At 43.2% G+C, this 26,802-nt stretch overlaps 1 protein-coding gene across 1 annotated transcript in view; it reads left to right on the top strand.

Annotated features, from left to right (window-relative positions):
• Positions 1-26,802, top strand: part of DNAH7 (dynein axonemal heavy chain 7) — a 1,812,153-nt gene that overhangs the window by 138,770 nt on the left and 1,646,581 nt on the right. Inside the window, exon 5 of the mRNA XM_086955398.1 lies at positions 6,553-6,637. Within this exon, the coding sequence (XP_086811524.1) occupies positions 6,553-6,637 (85 nt within the window). The remainder of the gene's footprint in view (positions 1-6,552; positions 6,638-26,802) is intronic.

The raw sequence follows: 26,802 nt of genomic DNA, 5'->3' as shown, positions 1-26,802 counted from the left end.
TAACTCTCAACACAGACAAGTCAACTCTCTGCCCATCCAGAACACCCAGATTTCTGGGAGCCATTCTGGACCAGTCCATCGACCAAGCTTTTCCGACCCTGGAGAGGCAAGAAAAGCTGATGGCCATGGCCCATCTTCTGTTAAAAAGACAGTCACTTTCAGTTCGCCTCTACAATTCCCTCCTAGGGTTAATTTCCTCCTGCATCCCTCTGATCCCACACTGCAGGTTGCAGATGCGTCCTCTCCAGGAGGAGTTGGACTTGCAGTGGCGCCAAGTCGTCGGATCCTTCAACGTCAAGGTCTCAGTTACTGTGGCCTTGAGGGAAACCGCATCATGGTGGACGAGTGAGGAAAACACTTCTCAGGGTCTTTCCATCAGGATCACCCGCTCCTCAGATAATAACTACAGACGCCTCACTGGAGGACTGAGGAGCAGTCTTGTAAGACCTTCATGTAAGCAGCCATTGGCTACCCCAGCATCGTCTTCTACATATCAATCTACTGGAGCTCAGAGTGATTCGCCTGGCCTTGCAAGCTTTTCTTCTGCGAATACAGCAGTCTGCAGTTCTAATACGTACAGACAATACGATGGCCATGCATTATATAAACAAGAAGGTGGCACCAGATTTCGACTTTTGTCACAAGAAGCCCAGACAATCTGGGAATGGGCAAATCGGCCACGAATGGAAACTGGACTGATTTTACGCAAGCAAGCTTCACCATCCAGGATCGTTGGGGAATGCGCTTTTGATGTCCTGGTCAGGCGCATTTGTTTACGTCCCCCCATTCCTCTGATCCCCAGGCTTCTCAGGACACTCACAGCGTAACCCTGTAAGATGATTCTGATAGCTCCTGCGTGGCCCCGACAGTTTTGGTTCACAGAACTGCACCTTCTCTCCCTGTACCTTCCAGTACCATTGCAGCCGATTCCTACGCTGCTGACGATGTCCCAGGGCCAAGTCTGGCATCTGTTTCGATCTCTGCAGCTCTCAGCATGGCTTCTGAGCAGCGAGAATTTCTTGGTTTGACCCTTTCAACAGAATGTAGAGAGGTTCTCTCTCAGGCATGAGCCACATGTACCAACAAGAGATACAAGTTGAAGTGGAAGCGTTTCTGCATTTGGTGCCAGAAAGAGTGTCCATCCTTTTAAGTCTGAACCCCATGAAGTTCTTCCATACATTCTTTCATTGGCAAAATGTGGGCTGGCTCACTCTTCTAATAAGGTGCATCTAGAAGCCATCTTTTGCTTCAGACACACATCTTCAGGCCCTTTATCAAGAGGGAAATCAGAACAGGGTGGCACGGTACAAGTCCAGTGAGTATCAAAGGAAACTACTATATTCCAGTCTCTCATTGAGACCCTTCGGGTGTAGAGAGTTCAGCTTATGCATCCAATGCAGTTCACACTGAACAAGACATTTTTTATGATCCCTACCTTCAGTTTTGTTGACGACCTCCAATATCAGGAACCGAATTTGGCTGACATTATGGGCAAATTCAACATAGTGTGATGCTATAAATGATTTGAGGTTTTTCATGCGGATGTTACTGCGATGTTCAGTGAGTCTAACCTTAATTTTCCGCTCAGTTTTACCTACATATGGTAGGCCGCACGGGCACTTGAGAAGGTACACAACTTTAGTTGTGTCACACGTGCATTCACCTGAAGGTGAATGAGAGTTCCTTGTGTGGGGTGCAGTAACGTAGTACCAGTCATAATGCTGTTGAACTTGTCACAGTTGTGGCACGGAACTGTGCCTTTATATGTTGTAGAGATGATGCTGCTTGGTTTCAGCATTTGTTGAATGTTTTTTGATTGTTGGTAAGTGAAGATGGGTTGGCTCTGATAGATGTTATTAAAATCATGTTCTAATTGCAGTAGTTGCCAGTGTTTAATGATAGATTGCTTGATTTTGGTGCTGTGGATGGAATATTTTGAGACAAATACACAGCGAGTCTCAGAGGCATCTGTTCGGATTTTTCTGGTTAGAAGTTGTGTGCGATCTTTGGTTTGCACTCTTTCTTCAGCTGTTTTGGTGATACTGCTGAGGTAACCTCGTTGAATAAATTTGTTGATGATCTTAGTACTGTCTGTTTTGAAAGCTTCCTCAGTGGATGCTATTATTTTGGCTCTCAAAAGTTGAAATGAATGAAATGAAATGAAATGTCAATTTATAAAGCGCGATTGTTGCCCTGGGGCGTCCAAGCGCTAACGACCAATATTGAAGTTGCTTAACAGAAGGAAAAAGAGTTAAAATGGAGCATTAAACAAAAAGGTTTTCAGCTGAGAATAGGGTAAATATTTCTTCAGGCTCATTTGGTGGAAGCTTGTAAAGTGAAAATAGTTCGTTCGGTCAGTAGGTTTGGTGTAAATCGAAGTCTCCAACTTATGGTCTACATTTCTAATGTCAACATCTAGAAAAGATATTCGAGATGAACTCACTGTGTGGGTAAGTTGTATTCATTCATTAACTTGGTTGAGGTGACCAACAGCTGTAATCAGCTGCATTGCTGAACCATTCCACATTAAAAAGAGGTTGTCAATGTATCGGTAATAAACCTGTAGATGTTCCGGCCAATCAGAGTATGTCAGAATGTGGTCTGTTTCATATTGATGCATGAACAGATGAGCATACTCCAGGGCGGCGCAGTTACCTATGGCTACTCCTGAAAGTTGAGTGAAGAATTTTTCAGAGCATTTAAAATAGCTGTGATGCAGAGTAAATTGCATTAGTTCCATGAGGAAAACTTGTAGATCTAATGGTTTTTGTGTGTTCAACAGGGAAAGTTCCATAGCTTGTAATCAGAGGTTGTGAGGAATGGATGTATATATGAATGCACATTATTTATTTTCTTATTTATTTTTTCACAATCCTTGTTTCTATTTATCTTTCTCCGATTTTCTTCTTGTGTACGCCCTTTCTTGCATCAGTATCTTTTCATCGTTTTTTTTCCCATAACAAGCCTCTTAATTCTTTACTATTGTCAACGCTGTATGGTTTTCAACATCCAGTCTCTGTGTGTTCTACCATGCTAATCGCAATTGAACTTGAGTGTAACTTTATTGTGCTTCTCTTCATGTTCATACCACACCCCCAGTCCTCTTTTTATGATCAATCCCGGCTTTAAACGTTATGCCGCGCTTTTCCTTGCTTTTTACACACCACTCACGATTGTACCCATGGAGCACATTGAGCAAAGTTAACCGCCGCTAGTTCCCGGTAAGCGTTTCACCCGCTACGCCACGGATACCGCACCACGTTTGTAACCATTTAAATCTCTGTTACACAATACGAGAAGTGCATGCTCAGCCGGCCGCTTTCGCGTTCTAGCACAATCACGTGTTTTTCTCCTCGTCTTTTCAATCACGAGCCAGCACTGGCTTACATCATAGCACGCGCACTTTTCCGGTCACTGATCATCACCGGTATTTCTAGCATTTTGTTTACTACAGCACTACCATTACACTCGATGGCATGACCGCACTTCAGTGTGCATTACGCCAGTTGCATGGTTACACCATCTCTTGTGCAGTCTTTTCTCGCCTCATCTTTTCACCGATCACAATTAATCCATCCTGTTCACCCTTCACTGACCACGTTTGTGTTAGATCACCTGCATGCCCAGAATTATTCAGATGCATTCCCCTCGGGGCTCTTGCTATACATTTTTCCATTTTGTTTTCCTTTCAGAAATATTCCCCCTGAAGAAGAGCTGCGGCTCAAAATGCTTTGGGGTGTCTTTTAAAATTGGGAAGTGATTACACACCATTTACATTGTTTTCTCGTCGCTCCTACTTGATAAAGTCATCTAAGAAATCATGCATCATATGACGTAATATGATGAATACTATTGGTTGAATTAAAATCAAATACTCATTGAATCATCAACGACGTGTTATTGACTCCATTGATACTTCAGCAATTAATTTTGCCTTGAGGCGTGCTCGAGTCATTATTCTTACATACGTAAGACCCTTCAAGTTTCGTGATTTGCACCTCACAGGTTCTGGAGGTGATCATCTCGAGCACCCTATCCAGATGAGAATAATCATTTACTTACATTGAATAATAAGGAGTGCAGCGGTTTCCGTTTCTTTTTTCCAAGTCATTCTTGGCCACACCGCACTGCACCCACAAAGGAATCATGTCATACACTGACATTGCAAATTTGACAGGCAACAAGGCCGATACATTTGAATTTACAACAGAGGATACAAACCAAATCTATTCGCTTATTCAAGAGCCCGAATGCATCCCATCTAGCGCAGGATCCGTGCAATCCAATATTCGACAGCTTCTGTACGCAGTCAAGAGGGAAATCAATCAGCGGTTGCACGCAAGTACCCTCATCAGATAACATAAAGTCCAGAGAATTCCCAGGGGTTTACGCATTCCACTGAAATCTACCCTCTGTAAAAGCAACCCACGATTCACTGAAAAATGGTATGGAATTTTAAACAAATGTTCCCTTGACCTGATACTTCTAATTGTCGAAGAACTTTCCAAAATGAGGGAGGAACTTGAAAATGAAGTGACCCGACTAAAGCAAGACCTAAGCAGTAAACTAACATCTGAAGAGGGGAATAAAACATTGGAAGATATCAACACCCAATTAGACAAATATACGAAGGAAATCAATTCAAGAAAATGAAGAAATTTTAAAAGAGACACAATGGACTACAAACTCGGTGAAGTTTATAATTGGGCCGAGATCTACGCAGCCAGAAGACAACAATCACCCCATTACAACAGATCAACAGAAGATGAAACTTCTTCATCAAATGACTCATCTCGCACTGGCCCCCCTCGGGACACTCAGCGCCAGACTCCCTGAGAAATGGACAGCTAACCCACCACTTCCTCCTCTACACACTCGACAACAGCTGCCTCATCTTTTTTAGGACAAGGCACCGACCAAATCGGCATTCCAGGAGGACACAGTTCAAAAGACTCAACAACCAGTGGCGAAATCGACAAGTAGTCACAAAATGTAGTCATCAATATTTCCAAAACGAACATCAGTGCTGCACAAACTAAAGTACTACAAACGGGTATTTATTTCTTCCCTGCCTATTATTCTAATGAATTGGACACCCTAATCTGCTTCTACAAATTTATGAGATATCTGAGACTTAAGCATTTTTTTCACAACATTTGTGAACCACAAACTCAAGAAGACACCAGCACTCTAATGGACTTAAGACCCAAAGGTTATTTTCTTGCACCAGTAAGTCACAAGATTCTTGATACTTTTGAAGTTTTGGTTCAAAGGGACTTACACACCATTTTCCAAAATCACCACCCCCACAAATCCAATTTATCTAAGCATGAATGACAAGCTTTAGGACAGTTGGCAGCCAATAACGACATTACAATTTGCAAGGCTGATAAGAGTGGCGCTCTCGTCATCCTCGATACCAGTTACTACAAAGACAATGTGACCGCTCATTTAAACGACGGTACTCTATACATGGAAATTTACTTAAATTGAATAATAAGGAGTGCAGCGATTTCAAAAGCTTAGCCTCTAGCATCTTTAGTGGTGTGGTTACATAACGGCTACGAAAATCTGAGGTTCTGAGCTTCTCTCAGGAGGGCTCTAAGGGGTGAGGCTAATCTGATTGGTTGTTCATTTTTTTGGTATCTTTTACAAAAAGAGGTGGATAGGTTGCAAAACAAAAATGGGCCTAGGTTCTGTTTGGTAATGGTTTCTATTGGTATTGTATGTATACCGGGGACTCCCATTCCGACGTCGGGGAATTATACAAGCATGGGAAAGTTCCCAATTCTGGAGAAACAAAGTTACAGGTAAGTAACTTGTTTTCTTCTCCTGCGTACCAGCTGCCTTGGTGGTCCTCTCTTCCGGAATACCCTGGGCCAGCACAGGCTCCCAGACTTCCTCACCCAATCCAGACACCGTTCTGAAGCTGTGGGAGCAGTGACTGGATTGGTCTGAGCGTCATTGATAGGCGACCAGGAAGGGACTGGGAGCCTGTGCAATTTCTACACCCAGCTGTACAATACAGCTGGGTGGAGAAATTCTAAGTATGCATGTCTATTTGGCCTGCCTAAGATGGCCGACCAATCCGACATATGCACTTACAAGTGCCCTCCACTCCTCCTCTCAGTCCCTGGCTGATGTCAAGAGCAGATTGTCTGGCCCCAACCCTAGACTCAGCAATGTTAGCTGCCGGTCAAAAATTAAACCATAATAAAATTGTTTTATTATTGTTTTCTTTTTCATTCCGCAGTGGGGTGACGCACCTCCATCCTTGTGGAGGTGCTGCCGCTGAATAAAACATAATTGTTCTTGTCATAATCCATTGGTGGTAAATTATTCTTAAATTGTAATGATCACAGCAGTTTGTTCTTTCGCCTACATCTTGTCGATATTTTGGCCTAGTTGAAAGCTGAAGATATTTTGGTAGTTCCATATTATGGTTCTGAATGTTGTCACTGGTGCCCATCATGACAAATTACAATACATGTACTGTTAATTGTGGAATCATTTCAAAATGCTCTATTTTAATTTTATGTTTCTCTTTTGTAGGCAACAGGATTCTGCCACATCCCAATCTTTTGCACCAGACGATGCACATGCCAAAAAATCTACTGCCTTAGAGAAGGACATTCTGGTAATGAGCTAAGTTTCTTTAAACACATCTGCTATATTGAACAATCATTTCTGTGTCAAGATGTCATCTCCCGATTACTTACCAGTAACCTTCCTCCCTCCAGTTACTCTTCCTTACTCCAGTACTTAATGAAGAGAGGTGTGCCACAACTCCTCAGACTCCTGGTGATCTAACTAAAAAAGTTTTATTCCTCCTTCTTCCGGGATCCCTTGAGCTCACCCATGCCTAGGCCTATAATAGATTCGCAAATTAAAAGATTCCCTTTGGACTCAACAGTTGCAATCCACTTCACTCAGTCACAATACTACCACTCAAACATACTTTAATTTTGGAACACCTCCATAAGGAATACAAGGAAAACAATAATTAAAAAATATACATTTCATAAAAACTCAAGATAAAAAAATCACAATATCGAATATTTAACTTAAATACTCCATAAAAACATTTCACTAAACTGCCCCCAAATATGAAGGACAGACCAATTCATCAAGCAAAATATCCTACATAGAACAGGACATGATCATAACAAGACTAAATATTTGCATGGAAGGATCATAGAGAAGGCTTTTCAACTGTGCCTTTGAAAGGTTAATTCGAGATAGTTGTGAACAAGGCTAGGGGCAGTAAAATCTAGCCTCTGTGTTTCTTGTCCCACTTCGAATTTAACAAAGATATTGTGCGTCGACGCGTTTCGGTGGGACCAACTTGATAATGCCACCTTCTTCAGGACTTGAATAAATAATACTCCTTCCTTTTAGTTCAATACGTATATCTAACAAAACATAAATATTATACAATTAAAAAACAGCATTTCCACGGGTTTAATATAATAATGTTATTGTTGTGCAAGTTGCTATGTCTAAACAATTTGCCACAGGATATAAAAAACATCTTTTATATCACCAAGCAACATGTCAGTACATATTTTATATACACAACATCAGTTACATGAAAAATCTTTATATTTCCTAAAGAGGTGTTCCTGTACCTCCTTCCTTATGGCATCACATCACCACACCCCATACGACTCATAACTCACCACCCATGGTTATTCATTATTAAATGATGGGATAACAAACATTTTTAATTAATACGTTATAACTAAACCACCATTCTAGTTACAGGCTCCACCAGTTATTTATACAAGTAGACCCTGCTGTAAACAGTCACATGGTCTACACTATATTGGGATTCTAACGTGTGTAAATGCAGTACCTTAGTTTGACTCCTGTCTTAACATAAATTGAGAAGATCTGGTTCATCGAAAGGCGGCTATGCATTAAAATGGGTGAATAGATGTTGAGATAATTAATAGCACCCTAAGTATCAGGCTCCATCAATAAAAACAAGAATTCAATAGAGACATACAATAAGCCCCTGCGCACGGTCCTCACCTCAGTAAATGTACTTGAAGGAATTCAATTGCCTTTGTGTAGAGAACCCCCTCTATTCTCTGGGTGAATAAAAATGCTTTCAAATCTTATAATCCTTGGGTATAATTCAGTGATCCATGGGAATAAGTCAGACAATGGCACAGCTTAGTATCTAAGATCTAATTTAACAATCAGTGCATATAAAAAAGATTAATTCAGTATACCGTCTGTTCACCATATATCTCTGGTGCTGTCACAAATTTGAGTAGCGCTAAAATTGTTCAAATGTAGACTGTTGTCTCTTGCTAAAGGGAAACCTGGGCTCTACAGTAAACACAAGGAAAACCGGATTGTTACATAGTTACCCTACTGGCTATATCCAAAGAGAAGGTACCATATCCCCCCTGAACCTAATGCCAGTACCTTGCAGGAGAAGCAAGTCATCTTAACAGGCTCTGTAGACTTACCTGAAGCTTTGATGCCCTTGCCTCCTTGAAAATTTCTCAACTAGTCTGAAACCCGGCTCCAAGACACTCTTGAGAGTATGTCGACTTAGAATCTGGAAGGTTTAGTAAAAATCCATGTTATTCACATTTCCTGTGTATCTCTCTCTACACGAGAAGTTGAAAAATATGGAGCTAACCAGTCTGCCATATAAGATTGGGACGGGCAATGGACTAGAGTAGTTAGGACTGCTGTTTGCGCTTTGAAGAAGAGGAAATTCTATCCATAATCTGAAACTTGAAAGATGACTGAAAATGGCCTCTAGACGATAGAGGATGATACTTCATTTGCTTTTGACTTTTGAAAGCTCTTATTAATACATCTTATATCTGATCTCTGAAAAGTGAAGAAACATCAAAAGGGAGTTTTACTACAGCAGATGTGTATGCACCTTGCGCCTGCCCGTCTCTTAGGTAAATTGGTCATCTTGCCACAATATTAGTGGTTGCCAAAGCAACAGCCTTTAACTCATTACAAGAAAAATCTGAAATATATTTCACCTGTGCTTGGAAATCATTAGACAGACTGCATTCCCCTAACTAATGACTTGGAGACATAGCCTGCATAGAGAGATACTCAACATGCCAAATTCAACCCTGTAAAACATTCTCAGAGAAGACTACATGTGCATGTCCTGAGAATCAATGACAAAGATCCTCGCATATCACTGAAGATTATCTGCCAGGTTTCTAAACCGTGGTTGCCTGTCAGACCTCTGAATAAACTGGCTTCGGCTCAGGTTCTTCCTCCCTCACATATTCTGGAGGTGGATACGATGATACTGAAGACAAATAACTCTACCTAGTAGTAATTAAAGCTGGTGAATACATAATAGAATTTTCTCCCAAATGAATGCCTGAAACAGGAGTTAAACAGTATCTCTGTAACACCTCTGTTACAGATTTTATTACCTACTCTAGTTGAGATTGAGATAAAGCAGAAGAAAGATCAGAATCAATCTTCAATCTTCTGGATGCCCCTGCTGTCTCCTCCTCATCTCTTGATGTATGATACATTTCGACAAGTGCTTATGAGGCTACATTGCTACTGCTTTCTCAAGACCCACTGAAAAAAGGCTCCAATACCTTCCTATACTTTTTGTTGAGGTCCTTTGGTGACCAGAGCACTGCCTGATTAGCGACAAGACGGATATACAGGTAGAAATAATCATTGATTGCAGCTGTATATTCCGAAAGGGAGGCTGCAAACATACCTCTGCATTTTTTCTGATGGTACTAAATTCAGTAAACTAAACTGGGAAGGATAGCAGGTGTAATATAGAATCACTTACTCTTGTGTACCAATTATAGAGAAAATGATTAGAGAGAACTATCTTCCCTTTGTCTCCCTTAAACAGACTTTTAGCATATATAATCATGAAAACCACAGCCATGGCCTCCAGCATGCTTGCCTAATTAAATGTATATAGCGATGTATAAGACTAGTTCACCGCATTGTGTTTACACGTACAAAGTTTTCATGCACTGCCTGCAACCTGCCAGCACTTTGACCCTTGACACTGTTTCAGCTGCGCAACATTTTTGCTAAAGGCTGCCTTGCTACCAAGAATCATCCCGGTTTGCTCTGTGAAGACAACTCTTGACAACAGAACTGCTCTACATCCTCAAAAGCTGTTGCTCCAGCTGAAGGTTACTTCCTCAAAGCTGAAGATGTGCAATGACATACAACACCTCATGGTTAAAATAGAGCTGTGTCATTTTCTAAGGAAACTGTGCCAAAAACACTACCTACATCCCAAATGGGTCTGAGAAATTAAAAAAAAAAATAATAGAAATGAAAAGTTATGTAAATATCAAGCTGTGGCCTGGTCAATGTAATGTGTGTGGCAGTACACACAAAAAACAGACTGTGGGGAAGGCATCTGGATCCTTTATGGGCCCAAAATGGGTGGATCTTTGGGATCCCAGAAGGATGAGGGATCAAACTGTTTTAGGTAATTCACATTGTGTCTGGGAAGGTGTGGCAGACCTCTGTTAAGTTAGGACTGGCACAAGGAAGGGATGAGGAGGTAAAGTGTGAATTAGCAAGAACATATCTACCCCTAGCAATGCTCCTTAATATTCCTAGATGTCACAAACTCTCCCAATGACTCACCCATGATCTTAAAACTATGCACATAGCACAAATAATGTCTTTAAACACTCTGGGCCTGACTCGCAAAGGCAATCTGAGACAAAAGTCTAAGTTTACGACTTTTGATATTCACAGTGGTCATTTACAAGTGGTATCTGTAGGTCCGCAGTCAGGGTAGAATCTCCAGCTTGGGCTGTACTCTTCGCACCTGGGCCGTACTCTCCGTCTCGGGCCGGATGAAATGTAATCAACGGGCCAGAATGTAATTTTAACAAAAATGTGCATTAGGAACATCTGATAAATGGTAGAGGAGGTCTTAAAAACCAATTTGGACAGTGAAAAGAGTCTGACCAGTCACTAAATCATATCCCAAAAAAGTTTGCTCCTTCGTATCATGGTACATGCAGTCCATTATTAAAGTGGGCACCCTGTACCAGTCCAAACAACCCTTATTGATGATTATGTTAAAGACAACCTTTATAGAAATCTATCCTCGTGGTAGCCTTTGGAGAGCAGCATTCTCGAAGGAATGTAAAGCAGCTTATTTTACCAGATCAGAACCTCCTAAATAAACAAATGAAAGGAGAACCACACAGGAGATATATAAAATATAGGTATTTATTATTAAACACTCTCTACTAACCTCTATATGAGATTAGAGCACAAGGCACACACTATTTAATCAATAGAACGACAGTCAATAGCACAATACCTAGCAGGCTCTATGGGGAGACCGAACCATATACTAAACAAATGGTATAACAAAGACTTCACTTGACACATTGCCTAGAGCATGTAGAATCACTGGGACCCCGAGGAACCACCCAGAGGAGTGACACAGGGAGCCCATGGAGGATGGGTGCAGTGTGAGAACACAGACGCAAATTCCATACAACTCTATGGGAAAGTCGCTGTTGGAAAATTACAGTTTAAGGATACTTCGGAGAGGACTTTAAGCAAACCCTGTGGAATATAGAAGGTTGTGATCACCTGAACTGCTCGTTTTGTTTCCGAGTCGCTGGCTGGACGTGCGACCTCCTAGAGGGATTCTGTTCACTTTTCACCTCCAAAGGCTTTTCCGATCTTGCCGGACCCGCTTCGCGGGTCCAGCAGCGCCGTGTGACCTAAGGCTGCTGTTTGTTGTGTGAAGCTATCAGCGGAGGAGCGGGCAGGAAGAAGAGCCGGCGGGGCTGCGAGCACAGGCACGGACTCCAGTCTCCAGGAGCCCCTGCGCGCCCATTCCACACACCTGGGCTGCACTCCCCGCTGGCCACACCCCCCTGTCCACCGACCAATGATAGGTACTCCCAGCGTATAATACAGACCATAGTTCCCGCTGCGCGGGAGCGCGCCGGGAGAAGCCCGGGACAAGGGCGGGACCGTCTGTGGCCGTCAGGGGCCGAAGGAGGCCGGGCTGGGCCATCCCCTTGACAAGTACTCCACGGTTCCTTCTTCAGTAAGTGAAATTTGATATACTGTATCCTATTGGTGTGAAGTAGGGCAATGCCTGCCTCAACAAGTACTGCCAGCGCCTGTTCGACTACTCCACCGGTTAAGACTGGTCAACTGGCAATTGGCCCTTTGGATAAATTCTTTTTTAATCGTTCATCTTCAATTGACAAAGAGTTATCCTTGGCCGAGAGGCGCGCGGAGCGCAGACTATCAATTGAACTACTTAAAAATTCTACAGACAAGCACCTAACTCTAATGTATCCCACCCTGGTAACTCCATTATCTTCTGTAAATCTTCCAGTTGCCAACGAACAACCCGAAGGACAGGCACAAACAATAAATAAGGAAATTGTTACAGAATTGAACAATTCCAGTGGGAGTCATATTCACCCTACATTGCTCCCTGACTCAGGTGCCCAGGTTATCCTGGCTCAACCTAAGCTTGGGTCCAAAAGGAAAAGATCCGCCCCACTGAGAAAATTTAAAATTGTGGCTAAGCCCCCTCAAAAGCATAGGAAGCTACATAATACTGTGATTACCAGAGAGGTTGTTATTGAAGAAAATCATAGCATAGAAAGTGTCCCGAATGCAAACCTTGCTCACTTGGATAGCCCAGACTCTGAAGAGAATACATGCCGCGAGCCTGCCTTACCAATTAACGATAAGTTGCTATCACTTGTAAATCTGCTCCCTGAGCTAGAAAAATTACTTAGACTAATACTTACCCCGATAGAGGATAGAATTGCCAAGCTTTCTGATTGGTTAAACCACTTTGAGCAGGCAACATTAGATAACTTTTATTCTACAAAATCTTTGATCAAAGCTAATGCTAGGGTGGATGTAAGTACAAAGCCCCACGGCAATATTAACCTTGTCACTCAAGATAAGGGAAGAAGGTCTCAAAACAACCCCCCGTTACCCTCTAAGTCAAGTAACACTACTGCCAACACAACTACCAAATCTACTGATTTAGTACACCCAGGCCCTGTTCAACTTCAGCCTAACACTACAAATCCATCTCAGTCTATGGTACCCCAGTCACAAAATTCATCTCTTGTTGCTGGTCTAGGGGTTACCGTATGCCCCCTAGTGGGTAAAGCTCCAGTACCTACAAAAGTAACTAACAAGCAGATAGTTCCAAACAATCCTGCGGCCAGTAAAGGGGCTAATGTATGTCCTCCAGCGGGTAAAGTTTTAGTACCAACCCAACCAACTACTAACCAGTTGGTGTTGAAACCTGCACCTCGCCCCGTTCCTACAGTTTCCAATTCAAACCCACCTCCCTTGATAAAACCACCACACAGAAAACCCCCAGTGAATCTTACTCCGGATTCCTTCCCCTATGTAGAAGTCGTTATAAATGTTCCACCATTATCTATAGGGCAGAGAGAAACCTTCCAGATGCTCAAAAATAAGATCATGCACTGGTTAAGGGAGAATCGACCTCTCCCAGGAGACATCGATGGGTTAATCATAGGGGTAAGGAGATTAGACTGGATAGGGTATACACCGAAAAGTCTAGGTGGGGACTGTATTGTGGTCAACTTCCAAGATCCAAGGGTGGTGGGATGGATAACTAGGCAGGGATGGGGTACAAACAAGGGAGGCATTGGAATTGTAGATCTTACCTTTTTCTACCCCCGCCCAACCAGTGTTCTGACTAGCCTGCTTAATGAACCCCTATACCCCCCTACTGCACCATGGCCAATCACTTCCACACCAGCTCCACTATTTGGTCAAAACTATACCACATGTACAAACTATAATCCTCATGTTGGATGGCAGGACCCGGGATGGGGATGTTGACAAATCACTAGAGAGTTGAACAGTAGTAATGGAGGGAACATTAATGAGTTCAAGGGGGCCTGTGAAGATCATGCTGGTACTACTGTTACAATCTTAACTGTTGGTTACACAGAGAAGGGGAGTTTTGTTGCAGAGGGAGGTACTGGGATGGAAAATATAAATGCTAGTACTGTGAAATTACCCTCAACAACAGCTAATATGATTGTTGACTCCATTGATGATCCCGGGAAGGTCGTCAACAACATCGAAAGCCCAATGATTTCCCAAGTGTCCTCTAATATTAACAATCATGATGGGACTGAGTCTAGCTTTGGTACGCTTCTATCCTGGAATGTTGCAGGGTTGGGTAGTAAGCTAGACTCCCAATCTTGGGTGGAATATATCTGTGGGTTTGATGTTTGTTGTTTCCAAGAAACCTGGGCTTGTGACCCCCTCTTTTGTTTCGGTTATTTAAACTTTTCGATACCAGCATCGAAAGGTGGAAGGGGTCGGCCTATGGGAGGCCTTACTGTATGGATAAAACAGGACTTGGACATTACCATCAAAATGTTGGACCTGGGAACTAGCGATTTACAACTGCTAAGAATCTCCACAGATAAGGGTTCGTCAATGGATCTGTACAACGTTTATATAAGAGGCGGTAATACAACCAATTCCTCCACCTCAGAGCTGTTGTCTGCCTCCTTAGAGACCAAGTCCCAAGATAGCAGGGTAATAATAGCCGGGGATCTTAATAGGACTTTTGAACCTTTAGACTGCACAAATGATCCCTTAGGGAAGGATGAGGACAATCTTTGGGGAGTACCATCTTTATGTTTAAACCCCGTCCCACGGTGGACAAAAGACATCCTATTACTAAATGCTATTTGTATGGAACATGGTCTTAGAGCACTGAACGGGAGAACCCCAGGGGATAAGGAGGGTAGTTGTACCTTTGACAACGGTAACAGCAGGAGCAGAATTGATTATATAATATGTAGTCTCCAGTTGTGGCCGGGGGTTATTAATATGGCCATTAGGCCTAGGGTAGAAAGTGATCATAACCCCCTTTATGTGACCCATAGGTGGTGGAATGTTGGAGTGGGAAACTTGCACTTAAGGAATGATCAGATTCCAGTCATGAGCAACGACGAACGTAGGCTAAAATGGCCAAGGGTATTGGCTAACGAGGAAACCATGACCTACATCAACCAAGAGGTTGATAGTGCAATTTCCGCAATGGAGGCGGCAGATCCAATAGTTCCTGGGGCTAGGGACATCACTGATATCCACAACAAGTTATTTTCTCTCCTCAAACCATGTTTTCTGACCAGGAGTAAGAAAGGGAGGAAAACCCAGGATGTTGGTAGGTGGTTCAATCGCCAATGTAGATCTGCACGACTAGAATTGGGACAAGCTATTAGGAACAGGGACCGTGCTGCAATAAAAGAGACAAGGAAACTGTACAAATTGGCTATTTTTCAAGCCAAAAGGAAATGGGACGAAGACCACTGGGCCGAGCTAAAAGAGGCTTCTAGTAATAAGGACTCTAGGACCTTTTGGAAAATTATTAAGTGGGGTAGAGGAGGTGGCCCAGCTAAGCCTGATAATAATGTAGCTGAAGATGCCTGGGTTGACTACTTCAGACCACAATATGCCGAAGTCATGCACCCCGGGGTAGGTGAGGGCATAACGCCAGTCTATGCTACTGACAATTTGTTCTCCCCCAAAGAAGTTGAAATCGCGATTAGTTCCGTGAAATGTGGGAGAGCGCCAGGGCTAGATGGGATACCCCCGGATATCTTCAAGTATGATATGACGAGATGGGTGAGGTATATCTTTTTAGTAGCAAACGCCCTAGCCAAGGGGGGGGTGGTCCCCGACCTTTGGAAAGGTGCAATTATTATTCCCATTCACAAGAAGGGAGATCGCTCATTGCCTGCCAACTATAGGCCCATAAGCCTAATAGCAACCATGCAAAAAGTAGTGGGGAGAATGGTTGCAAACCAGCTTATGGACTGGGTCGACGACAACAACGCCCTTTCTCCATATCAAGCTGGATTTAGGCGAGCAACCAGTACCATTGACCAGGTCTTCCGCTTTACCATACTGCGGTGGAAGACGGTTTTACTAGGAAGAGGCTGCCTGTATGTCGCGTTTGTCGACCTGCGGGCGGCATTTGATCTAGTCCCCAGGTTTAAGCTATGGTTGGTTTTGCAAAAGCTGGGAATTCCTGTTGATTTGCTCACACTAATTATGCGTCTACATGAATCCAATTTCGCAAGAGTACAGTGGGGTGGGAATGGCGAGTCAACTTCGGACTTCCCCGTGGAAAGGGGTGTCCGACAAGGCTGTTCCATGGCTCCTTTACTCTTCTCATTATTTATTAATGGGATTGTCAAGCGAATGTTGGAAGCAAGCGTAGACGCTCCTTCGTTAGCGGACGTCAGGGTCCCGATCCTGATGTTCGCTGACGATACCCTTATCTTGTCTAAAACCCCTGCAGGGCTGCAACGTGCATTAAATATTTTTGATATTTTTTGCACCGAGCACGGGCTTGAAGTAAATGTGGGGAAAACAAAACTAATGGCCTTTACCCCACGTCGTAGAATCTATCCCAAGGTAACCCTAAATAATTGCAAGTTAGACACTGTTAAGGAGTTCACATATTTAGGGGTACAGATAGCAGAGGGCACTGGCTGGTCGCATCATTTGGAAAAAGTGGCCATAAAACATCAACAGCTTTCAGGTGCTTTGAGGGGAGAACACCGCAAATCCAAGACAAAACCGATTAAACCCGCACTTATAGTGTACGATGCAAAGGTCTTAGGTGCCACTTTATATGGTGCGGAGTTATGGGCTTGGGACAACCTTGCGGCCCTACAGACATCTGAGAACAAGTTTCTCAGAGGGATTACAGGACTTCCACAGAGCACCCCCCTAATACCACTGTTTCTGGAGCTGGGTAGACGCCCAATTACCGATAGAGCGCGATTGCGCCCTGTTCTCTACTGGAGACGTCTTTGGACAACTCCAGAGATCAGACAATATGCAGAGGGTTTTCTTTGGATAATTAAGGAAGACATCTTCCATAAGATAAAATGGCTTAAAAATCTAAGGGCCATGCTAATTAACCTGGGGTTTTCCAATCTTTGGAATAACCCAGCGGAAGAGGAGTTCCCAAGCAAAGAAGCCCTCAAATCACATTATTGGGATTGGGTCGGTGGTAATCTGCTGAAAGACGTTAGGTCTGACTCTATGGCTGGTCGCTTCTTGGAGACAAAAATTCTTCCTATCTTAGAAAATTATTGGGATACTATTACGGTACCAATGGATAGGAAGCTAGTCTTCCAGCTAAGATCCGGATCTATTCCCCTAAAAAAACTAACGGCAGGTTGGCATAGGTCGACCAGTAGGTTATGCCCAGTTTGTGAAAATGCTGTGGAGAGTGTAGGCCACTTTCTATTTGTATGTAAAGCCTACTCATCACCTAGGAGATTATGGCTCACACCTGTATGCAAAAACCTGGGGACACGTGACAGTGCAGTGGCTTTAAGAATTTTGTGTACAACAACTCATGAATCGATAGTCATTGGGGTAGCTAAATACTTGGGATGGGCCTGGGTAATCAGGCGACGATTCCTGGGGGGAATCAGATAATCAGGTTTTCCTTTTATCCTTATTGTCTAAAAATGTATAACTACTTTGTTACATGTAAATTTTTTACGCTAACATTGTATGAGCTGCACAGAATGTCTATATGAATTTATATTGTAAATGTTATGTTTTTATTCTGTAATGTTCAATTTTATGCTGTGCTTTTATGAGAAATAATCTCGAATAAAGCTTATACAAACAAAAGAAGGTTGTGAGTACTCAGGTACCCGTGTTACCTATCCCAGGGGAGCCGGGTGCATAGGGACCAAGTGGTGTCAGAAACCTTCGTCGTTTTCAATGTGACTGAAAGAAGTGCTGCTGCCAGGAAGATGAAAAGTGTCCAGTGGGATCCAAGCCTGGATCCGAGGCGAGAAGAACCTGAAAGCAGAGGGGACAGAGTATGGTTTGCTTCAGGGTGACCAGGGGCTCGGTAGACGAATGCCCACCGATGTTGGGTGCTTCAGGGGAGAAGATTGGATGCTTGACTCTGTAGCCATGGGGACCAGGAGACGTCGACGATGACCAAACTCTGAAGGTGAGCTGTCCCATGAAGGATGTCGGGTGCTGAGGGGGTCAGTGTCCAGATTGAACACCAACAAGCCTTGACAAATGCAACCCATGTGGGCAGAGGAAACAAGTCATGGTGAGGACCAGCGAGGTCCTGGAAGCTCCCCAAGCTATGGGGAGCCAGGGCACGTCTAGAGCAACTAGGGAAGCCCAAGAGAAATCAAATTTATCTTCACAGGGACCCACAGGCCAATGGAGCAGGGATCGCGAAAGGACCTCGAGCTGAATCATGAAGTACAAGACCACGGAGCACTCGTGGAGTGGAGGCCGAAAATCTTCAGTGGAAATACTGCTCAGGGTCTGGACTACACATAGCCCAAAGCACTTTCTCAGGGATTACCAAAAGGCATATGCTTCTGCAAAAGCACTTGATGCACAGGGGTTCCGGTTGCACAGTCCCCATGAGGGATACTGGTCTCAGAATTGCTGAGAGAGCAGATCTACCTCAGAGACGCTCAGGAACCCACCTTCTGTATTGCAGACATCTTCGGTCCTCAGGAGCTTGGGAGATGCAAATCGGTCAGATGCGTTAAGGTGCCTGCTTCATTAGGGGAGTAACTTCTTTACTCCAAGAGAGATTCTTCTGTCGTCCAGCGTAGTGTAGACCGTTGAAATACTTGGTTTCTGCTTGTAGAGTTTAGTGCAGGTAAAATCTAAAGTCCTGTTGTCAGGTTTTGTACTGTATATCCAAGGAGGGGGTTGGACAACTCTGGGGACCCACCTATGGGAGGGTCAGGACAGAGGGGTGGTTACACCTATGTCCTTTGTCCAGTTTCATCAAATGGCTCCTGGAACCGGTTTGAGCTGGACTATGTACAGGGATACCAAATGTGCCCCCAGGGCAGAATTGCAGGCACTCTCAGAGTGCACCCACCCAGCCCCAATACACTAAATCCTGTCTGGGAGGTGGTCACACCTCCCTGTGACAGAAAACCTAATGTCAATCCTTCCCCTGCTCAAGCTCAGCCCAGCAGCAGGAGGGCAGAATCGTGTCTGTGTCTGGCAGCATCTATTTTGTGATGCCCAGGTCGAGAAAGCTGGTACCGGGTAAACCGGTGACCCAAGTAGTGGTTCTACAAGGGGGGAATCATACTTCCCACACTGGTTACTGGTGTGAAGGTATGATTCCAAGGTGTTTGACACCAAACACAACATGATTCTAGGCAGCCGTTTTAAAGTTAGCATTTACCGCAAAGTTATAATGCACTTAAGTATATATGGTTTGGCTGCATCACAGGCAACCCCTGAGAATAGATTCCGAAGGCTGCAGAGGGGTTCTTCTCATGCAGGGGCACCCTCTCACACAAACCCAGCACCCTACCATTCAGGATTTATAAAGCCTGCCGTAGGGGGTGACTGATAGGTTTATATGTGCAGTGATTTAGAATAGATATATATCTAAGTAAGGGTTGTATGCACCACCTTACACAGGCTGCAGTAGCAGACCTTTTGTGTCAGTTTGAAAGGATTCCCAGGGATGGCATAATAAATTGCTGCAGCCCCTGGGAGGCCTCTGGGGTACGTATGCCCCCTGGGTACATGGTGTACCATATACTAGGGACTGATAAGGGTACCCCAGAATCCAATCTGGAGTGTACCTAAAGTACATGCAATCAATTTAGAGGAAAAAGCAGATAGAATGGGGTCCTGGATAGCAGGATCCCAGTCAGTCTACGTCAAAAACAGTGATACCTCAGCAAAAAGTGGGGGCAACTATAAGAAGCAGATCTTACTCTCCTACAGTATCAACACCACAGTCAGACACTAAAGTCAACACTGAGGGAAGCGCAAATTGTGGACCATGATACAAAGGAGCAAACCTTTCTGGGATATGATGTAGTGTCCAGCTACACCCTTTTCACTGCCCAAACAAATTTTATTGACCTCCTCTACCATTTATCACACGTTCCTAATGTTCCTTTTTGTAAAAATTGTATTCTGGCCCATTCATTACACTTCATCCGGCTTGAGCTGGAGAGTACAGCCCGAGCCAGAGTGTACGGCTCAGGTGAGGAAAGTACGGCCCAAGCCAGAGATTCTAGCCTGACAGTGGATGCAAAAATACGACTCGTAAATAACCTCTTTGAATACTAAAAGTCGTAACGTTAGGCTTTTGTCTCAGATTGCCTTTTTTAATTAGGCCCTACTTGTGCAATGACCCATAACCCTCCCCAAAACTTATGTGATGTCCCCAAATGTTAACTATAAATCATGAAGCAACCTGCTTCGATTGAGAAAATCTAACCGTCCAGTGCACAAATATTGATGAAATGGACATTGCCTAGAACTAATAAGAAGCTTCAAGCCCTTACTCTGAAGCAGTAAATCCTGGTGTTGGAAATGGTGGTGTTGTATTGACATGAGTGCACTGGTTTTACTTTTGTAAGTTACCATGTGTAATGCAACATGTACAACTAGAACTTATAGTAAGCTGGCATGAATGCATCTATGCTTTGTCATAATCTTCAAGTCTTCAGGCAAGGCAGCCTAATGAACATTCAGTCTATACTAAAAGCGCAAAAGACTCCTTTAGGAGAACATCTCTGCCATATATATTCCATTTCAATCCAAATAACAGACTAACATATCCACCAATCAAATTCATTGCATATTTCCTTATACTAAATCCCACTAATTTTGTGTGGGTTCTGAAGTAGCGTGCTACTCATCGAAAATGCACTTCAACACCTCATCAGTGGTAGCAAGCACTACATAAATGCAAACCTTGCCCCTCTTCTATCCCTCCACTATCCTTCTCGATCCAAATAACTGACCAATGCGGGGAATGAGATTTTGATACCTTTTCTGATCACTTAGATACCTATCTCATTCATCTATTTGGATCGATTATTTTCTGTCATTGAGTAAAAGACAAACCCCGCATAGGTTAAATAAACCCCATAAACTGACGCAACTCTGAAGAACCACTTACGACTGATGAAGTTTAAAAAGTTTAATATAAAATCAGAATAAGTTGCATATACATTCCTCTTAGGATAAGATTCAACAAGTATCAATTTTGGAAAAGGTGATGGACAGAGTTTCTGAATGATGCAGAATACTCCTACCCAGTCAAGAGATCAGGGCTTGATCCATCACCATTTTTTAGCTCACTGCACCATCCCAGCTTCAGAACCTGGCTACATGCAAATTAGTCTGTTCCTGTCCCAGTGCATGATGGGAACAGGGCAAACCAAACTACCAAGCGAATTCTTATACTGGGAAGGAGACAAGCTACCGGGGACCGGTTTCTGGCATTTCAGCCTCGTCGGCCCGGCTTGCTTGAATCCTGATGGTGCAATGAGCTAGGGACTCACGTCTGAGTATACCCTCCCACACATAGTGTGGACAAAATCAATTTTGGAAAAGGTGATGGACAGAGTTTCTGAATGATGCAGAATACTCCTACCCAGTCAAATCGTCTCACGGTCTTGCATGCGTTTTCATTCATACGCCGAAAAATGACTACTTCCGTCCAAGCGATCACTTTTCTTGACTGTACGGCCACAGTCTAACTGTAATTGTCACCTCAACTGACGAGACGTCTTTCCTCTCACGGTCAGACGATCGCCTTAACTGATAGGTTACTTACACACAGTAAACGTCCGACCAGCGTCCGTTACTCATACACTCACTCTGTCACTCCCCCTATCATCGGTCCTTCGGGCGATCAATGGTACCTCATGACCCCCTTTCAATGGTAGACAATTACTCTGGGTGTTCGATACACCCGAACCACTTAAGCCCTTCTCTGGATCTTAAGATTTTATCCGGTTGCGCGCGCTCACAACCTTCCCTCAATCACACTACAGGCATTCAACTCCGCTTGACATTACAACACAAGTACAACACAAAACACCGCAATCTGGCAACGCATGACCCTTATACTCACTCTCGACCGATTCTGCTGCTTTTCTCTCGACGCACCGTCAGCACCTTCTTCGGCAGGGATTCTTCTTCTGGTCGTCGATGACTAGGGACCTTGGGGTAATCTAGACCTGACCTAGGTTGTCTTCCTCAAGAAGAAAACCATCTTTCTCTGCTACCAACTGCGGGAATGAGATTTTGATACCTTTTCTGATCACTTAGATACCTATCTCATTCATCTATTTGGATCGATTATTTTCTGTCATTGAGTAAAAGACAAACCCCGCATAGGTTAAATAAACCCCATAAACTGACGCAACTCTGAAGAACCACTTACGACTGATGAAGTTTAAAAAGTTTAATATAAAATCAGAATAAGTTGCATATACATTCCTCTCAGGATAAGATTCAACAAGTATACAGGGACTAAAAGGAACATAAATTCCCTAAAGAACCTCAGTCTACAAAAGAATATAATTAAAATCAATTCCAATATCAGCAGATTAAAAAGCATAGACACAAAGTGGTTCCGTTGCGTCATCTATAAAAAGAGAATAAACAAGTTAATTCTGTCCCTACTCTGTACTAGGTGACATCCCTACTTCGCAAGTTCCTTACCTAAAAAAGGTGTCAGCAGTTTGACTTCCAAAGAAGTTCAAACTCTCTTAGCCTCTAATGGTAACTTATCGAGAAGCAGTACCCTCTCTGCCTACCCATCCGCTCTCTAAGGGTCCTCGGCCTACTGCTTTCTTGCGCTCTGTTCTTCTGCGCTCGCTCCTAACTCTTCGCTTGATCATCTGTTCTGCGCAACTTCTCCCCGGGGTACTGTCCCTAAATACACAATCACAGTAGGGGTGGAACGCCCCTTGACGCCCACCACGTACACATTCACATGATGTCATTTCTAGTTCTTTCCATAGCTTCATCTCTTCGCGTCGTCCGTTAAGTTGACCTTGCTTCTTAGGCACCATCTTCGTCTTCTTGCTGGTGACTTCATTGACATTCCAGTTGACACTTTCAGAGCAAAGTCTATCACCTCAACAGACCTTCATTCTTTACGACTATATTCTTAACCTCATTTGGTCCTGTGAACGGTCATTTCTAAACAAGACCCAAATTCCAAGCGTCTCTTATCTCACTTAGGCCATAAACTTCGTCCAACATTGTCACCTTAAATCTAGCAAGACCTTTGACTCTTGTCTCGCACATTCAGATCAAGGCTATCCCCTGTTCCTGTGAGCCCACTAAATTACATACAGCGGACTACACTCCTGCGAACTCTTGGTCAGTTAGGTTAAAATCACACATGACCAAACTTTTCTAACATTCCTACAAAACCCTTCTACACAGTATAACCTTTAACACACATTTATATATAATCGATTTTAGTAAATCAGTGATTATACGCGAATGCATTCTACATAGAATACAACATTTATATTCTCGTGCATACATAGTGTTATACATACTCTGCACATTTCTCCACTTTACATTTCGCTGTTATCTCCGTTTAATAATTACACACGTATATTCAGTTTTGCACGTTCTGCTGTTCTTAAGCATTACTATACATTTCTATATTAGCCCACTATGTATACGGGCCTTTCTAATTCTAATACACTTTATAGAATAGATACAGATACATTTCCTATTACATTGGTTGCATCGGCTAATTTTACGCTATAAGTGTTAACTTCACGTTATAGATTCTACGTTTGCGTTATGTGCTTGTGAATATGGTACATACATATTTTTTATTCAAATTGCGCTCTCTCAGTTCCCCCCTTTGATGACCTCTAGGGGTCATCACTAAATGCAATTTGAATAACACCTTACACAGAACTAGTTACAAGATTCCCTCTTTTTATCGTTTCAAGAGCTCTCAAACTTTTATACTGTTGATCTTGTAAAGCAGCTAATCTCCTTTCCTGCTCTCTCATGGATCTTTGTAACCGGTTCGACCTATACCATCTGTACAGTTTCACTAAACCCAACAATGTAATTATGCAAATCAATATTATCAAAACAGGTTTTAATATGTACCACACAACGCTTTTACCAAGATTGGCAAACCAACTTCCAACCTTTCCTACTCCATGACCTACTTTCTCCCAAACATTTACTCTTGTTAAATCTTCGATTTCTTTATGTATCTCTGTAATGTTCCGTATGACTTTCTCAAGTGGTTTTGAATTATCTGGAATGTAAGTACAACATTCTTGGACCTTCAAAGCCTTGCAGACTCCGCCCTCTTTTGCTAGCAGTACATCTAAAGCAAGACGGTTCTGAAGAACCATTGCCCTAATCGACTGCATCTCTCCTTCTACTAGCATTAATGACCTTGCAGTACTTGCAGATAATCTATCTACAACTGTAGCTAGTCTCCTGATCTTAACATCGTTAAGTATTAAACCTAACATAGGAAACATTGCTCCAAATATGTCTCCAACTACTTCAGCATCTCCTATTTCCCTTTTCGTTCTTGTCGAAGCTTTTCCTTCTATGATCGCTAAATCCTTTGCATGATATATTTTGGGGAAGACAATTGCCAAGTAACACGAACCATACCAATTGTCAGGCAGTTTTACATAGGCATTTCTTCCACATACAAAATATACATTAGGAATCGCTTGCATCCCTTTCATAAAATCTTTCGTATAGTATTCTAATCGAAAAGCATGTTCGCAATTTACTTCACCTACAAATACACTCTCATAATATGTCTTGCTTCGAGTTAAACATAACTTTCCTTTTTGCGTTCTATCCAAAGCTATTGGACCATTGCTACCCTTCTTCTTGTGTGCTTTTTCTTCTTCGGTCCAATCAGTTTTCCACTGTCCTGACATTTTTAAAATCTTCTGCCTTCTGTATCGGTCATCTACCTGTCCTATGAACTTTTTCTCTACCTCTGACACTTTGCAAGTCAGATTATTCCTGCGTGCATATGAAGTATCTAATGTATCCCAAGGAAGAAAGAACTTTGTTAATCTGTCTTCCTTTTTGTAATAGTCCCACTTATTCATTTGTTTATAATTCGGGACTTCAGGCAGTACTGAATCATAATTTGAAAAGTAGTACTCGAACCCTTCTCTACCATAAAATATACTGAGCAATAAACTACATGTTATCCCATATGTTAGTGGGAGATGATGATATCTGATGCCTTCGTCTACAGAAGCCGGCAATTGCATGCATACATAACATTCTTTGGCCTCCATGGCATCGATACACTCATACAATAGCTTGGCATATGCATTTGACCTAAAATTTCCCTGTGACTCGTCTACGTGTAACCTACGAGCTTCATTTGCCAGTAACGTCTTTTCACGGATGACATTGCTCTCCTCCTTCTTCCCAACAAGAGCAGGTATCAAAGTCGTTACAGGCTTTACATCTGTTGTCTCTTTTTCACTTGCATGTCCTACCATATATGATGTGGTAACTACTGTAATAATAAGAAAAATTACTACCGCTATTAGTGTACCTATTATGCATTTTGCTTTTCGGTTTGGGTTGCCATTCTCCATGTTATCAAAACAGCGTAGCTCTTTCCCTTTCGAAGAAAAGTTTTTCTTTCCAAGTCTTTGTCTTGCTTTATTTGCTTTCTCAGTCTGTAAAGTGCTCTTTATAAACAAAAGTCTCTTTTCACAACAATGTCCTTTTATTCAACAATAGACAACCCTAACCCTTCTCCGTCCTCTAAATGCAATCCCTAATTTTATTCTTCTTTCCACTCGGCGCTAGGTTATCTTCTTCTTTATAGCTTAAATACAAAAGTCTTTATGCATCTACAATTATTCTCGTACCTGCAGCTCTAATAACATGTTCCAATAATTCTAAACGAATGACTTTTTCTTCTTGTTCTGGTATTTGATGACCAAAAGTCGGAAACTCTAATCGATTTAGTACTAGATCTTTGATCCGACTCAGGTAAGGGGGTATGGGAAGTGTGAAAGTCAGTAACCCCTCAGTCTCGATTCCAGGCGTCAACATCCATATCTCCACTGCCACAAATGGATCGAGATTGATCACTTTCACTTCTTTCACTCTCCCAGATTTCTGTCCCCAAGACATCTGCTAGATAAGCCCACTCTGGGGTGGCGTACCTTCTGCAGGGCACACGTACCCTTCTTGATCTTCTCGGACTCTCAGAGCCTGAATCCGTAGTTTCTTCTTCTTGATCCGACTCTTCAGAGATCGGGGCAAGGGTTCTCTCTTGATTTGCTTTTAAGCTTGGCCTTCTCCTCCTCTCCGGCCAACTAGCTTCGTCACTCCTTGTCCTCCTGCTCCTCGTCCTTGGACTTGTCTCTTGATCGCTTACAGCTTGTTCGTTATCTGACTCGAACTCCCAGGTACTCTCCTCTTCTGAGACGACTTCGGTCTCACTGGTGTCCTGACCGTCATCGGCCTGCTCCGACACAGGCTCAGCCTCTTCGATCGCCTCTACAGCTTGGCTTTCCCTCTCTGTGGCTTCTCCGCTTTCTGCTGGATTCTCATCCGAGAGAGGAGCTGTTTCTTCCAGAGGTGTTGGCACTCTTCGGGTGTGTGAGGCGTGTATCCAGTTGGGCAAGCCTCCACACTTTACTGCAGTGTTCGTAACTAGTATGACTTGGAACGGTCCTCGCCAACGCACGTCTAGACAGTTCTTCCTGACATGCTTCTTCACCAGGACCCAGTCCCCCGGACACAAGTCATGGCACAAGTCTTGTGCTGATGGAACCTCTGCAGCCTGGACCTGGAGGGAAACAGAATGAATGGCATCAGATAGTCCCTTGCAGTAGTCCAAGATCAAATCGTCTGTGATGTTCAACAACGCTGCAGTCGGAACTGTCAAGCCCGCCCTGGTGTCAACCCGCTGTGCCC

Source organism: Lissotriton vulgaris, chromosome 2_1 (genome assembly GCF_964263255.1).
Source record: "Lissotriton vulgaris chromosome 2_1, aLisVul1.2, whole genome shotgun sequence".
Taxonomy (NCBI): Eukaryota; Metazoa; Chordata; class Amphibia; order Caudata; family Salamandridae; genus Lissotriton; species Lissotriton vulgaris.
Note: the sequence above shows the minus strand (reverse complement) of the source record. Positions and strands in the feature narration are given on the sequence as shown.